Raw genomic sequence first — 2924 nt, 5'->3', positions numbered from 1 at the left:
TCCACTGACATCTTCTTCGAGCTCTCTTTCTTGACCGCCTCACTCTTCCCTGCTTCTCCCCGGCCGTTCACTTCCTCTTTTTTCGCACCATTGTTCTTGTCAAAGAGGGTCTGTTGTTAGATACATCCATACATGCAACTTTGTTAAACTTGTCTGCGGCTATCAAATCAACTTTTTGATTCCTTTAATGTTGTAATTATTTTACAGAAACAGAGGGTGACCAAAATATTTGGTGAATCATCTAGATGTTGTGAATTTACAGCTGCATTACAACCATTCTGAGTATATAAGATGTGCAATATGGATACTCTCTGTAAATGTGTCTTTCTGTCTGTATAAGTTTGCTGAACTCACTCCACAAACAAAATTGAGCTGTTATTTCCTAGATTACACTGAATTAACTTGTCAGAAATTCCAGTGACTTTCCAATGCAATGGCCTCAAATGGCACCGCACACTACTCACTCGTTTATTGAGTTATAATAAATAAACTATAAGCATTACAGCTTTTTGATGATGGCCAGGGCTGCAACCTAATATTACAAATGATTAAAAATATTATCTTTACAAAGTCAGACAAACAAACAAGTGAAACTAGCAAACCCAGTAACTACTGTGTAACAAAGCATTAGTACTGGTCTGGGATCAGTTCTCATAATTAACTTGTGTCTCCCTATGGGCTGCTCTTTTGTTGTGGCTTTGAGTGGTTTTAAATACAGATCAAACTCAAATAAACCCTCTTGGGCTTTTGGCTGTAATAAAGCAATGGTCATCTGTTTGACTCTAACAATGAGGAAAAAGTTGAAATCAGTGGAAAGACTCGTTCACAGCTGATGAGAACCAACACAAAAGAGCTTTCCTCCACATCACCATGAAGAGCCTCACAAAGCATCATCTTAATACACAAAATTAAGATTAATGTGCAGTATTTAAAAGAGATGCACTGAATGAATAATAGAGAGATGCAGATGAGTCTGTGAGCTCACTCATGTTGAGCTAAATTAATCTTGCAGCCAAAGGGCTAAAGCACATGTATGCGGACACAAAGCGGTTATAATACGTAATATGCGATATATTTGCGTAATAATACATGAATTACTACGTTAGTAATCATATACGACTTACCACCCAGGTTAAGCCCCCGCTTCCCGCTGCACCGTTAGACATTTTCTATTGTGTGAGCCCAGAAAAACGATCAGGAACTGTCCATATGTGATCTGCAAACGCTTCAAACGCCGGGCACCATCCGGGCAGGGTTCCTGTGGTTTCTGTTTCTTTTGTTTGTTTACTGCTGTAATGGAGATGAGTTTCTGCGGGCTCGTCTCATGGAGGAAGTGTGTCCGCTTATACCCGACTGTTCCTCGGCTATTGTTAAAATCGACCACCGGCGCCTGCTCAAGGCCTAGAGCTTTAACTAAGAGTTGTAACTAGAACCTGAATATTGAAAGATGTTAAAAGGTGCGTAATTACATGCTAATAAAGACTAAATAAGTTAACAAATTATTAAAACATATAAACTTATTTTTTCTTGTGTTGAGTAGGATTATCGCCACATAAAAACGATTTTCATTCAATAACAAACAGCCGCGGCGTCCGTCCGGCTACACCATCCGCATGGTGACACGCCTCCATAGCTTCATCCGACCAATCAGATGCCCCCATAGCTCCACCCGACCAATCAGATGCGCCCATATCTCCACCCGACCAATCAGATGCCTCAGAATCTGAGGAGCCGGTATTTCAACCAATAGCACAACGGTCGGCGTCGTGCAGCGGCGTCACGCACTTTACAATTTCGGCAGAAAAGACTTGTAGGATTGCCACAATTTTCACTTTCTGTAAATAATATGAACTTTAAATATACACCACAAATGTCGACGTAACATTGATAATGTAGCCCCTTTAAAACAGTTACCTGCTGTAAAAATGTGTTAAACTGGATTTAACAAATATTCCAACTAGTAGCCTACCAACAAAGACTTGGCACCAATCTACCTTCTACGCTGTTAAACTTAATCTTACCTCATCTAGTACATAAAAAGCCTCAAACTCTTAGAAAGTGAGTTTTTAAAAATTAGGTCAACACTGTCAAAGAAGCTATATATATATTTAAAATATATTTATTTTAGAATAGATGTGCAATGTTTGGCTAATGGTGTTGGTTATTGACAATGTTATAACACACAAATTAATCAAAACATTTGTTTTATAATTTCACTTACTAGAATTTGGGTACTGAATGTTTGAGCTTGATGTTAAAAGTTAACATCTGAATTTGTGCAAAATAAAATTGAAATTGAAATATTATTACCTGTGTGGATTTTGCATTGTAGAAATATTAGCTATGTTTTTTTACACATAAAACATTTTGGTTTCTACAATAAAACAGCTGGCAGAACTATCAGGAGAACTATTGGTTTTATCTGCCAATATCTCTGTCTTTAATGGATTAAGCCACATTAAACCACATGGTGCTCTCCAGGGCAGGTGGGTGTTCCTATTAGGGTGTGATATCACATGAAAATATATGACCATATAGCCAAAATGAGTCAGAAGACTGAAAAAGAGTTTTTTAGAAATTCAGAGAAAAGCATTTGTATATGTAAATATTTGTATTATATTTGCCATCTTTTTACACTGGTATGGACTTAATGTACCTATACAGTGATAGTAAAATTTGCGTAAACATTTATGATAAAGTTGAATTGTACTATGTAGAAGCAGATATGAATGAACAAAGAAATGACACTGAAAAGACTGAAAGGTCTGAAAGAAGAATGATATACTGTAAAATGATTCTCAGGTATGGTTTCTAATACTGTACTTGTAGTACAGTCAGAATATTTCTCAATGTACACTCTTAAAAATAAAGGTGTTTCCCGATGCCATAGAAGAACCTTTTTTGTCTAGATGGTTCCATAAAGA

The 2924-nt window shown here is 37.0% G+C and overlaps 1 protein-coding gene across 1 annotated transcript in view; it reads right to left on the bottom strand.

The window, feature by feature from the left end:
• LOC107565242 (DNA topoisomerase 2-beta-like) overlaps positions 1-1608 on the bottom strand; it is a 48069-nt gene extending 46461 nt beyond the window's left edge. Inside the window, exons 1-2 of the mRNA XM_016250458.1 lie at positions 1125-1608; positions 6-110 (exon numbers count right to left, since the gene is read on the bottom strand). Coding sequence (XP_016105944.1) covers positions 6-110; positions 1125-1166 — 147 coding nt within the window. The 5' untranslated portion in view covers positions 1167-1608. The remainder of the gene's footprint in view (positions 1-5; positions 111-1124) is intronic.
• Between the last annotated feature and the right edge of the window lie 1316 nt (positions 1609-2924).

This window comes from Sinocyclocheilus grahami, unplaced genomic scaffold (genome assembly GCF_001515645.1).
Source record: "Sinocyclocheilus grahami isolate Dianchi unplaced genomic scaffold, SAMN03320097.WGS_v1.1 scaffold990.1, whole genome shotgun sequence".
NCBI classification, from domain to species: domain Eukaryota; kingdom Metazoa; phylum Chordata; class Actinopteri; order Cypriniformes; family Cyprinidae; genus Sinocyclocheilus; species Sinocyclocheilus grahami.
This window is presented reverse-complemented; position numbering and strand designations above follow the sequence as displayed.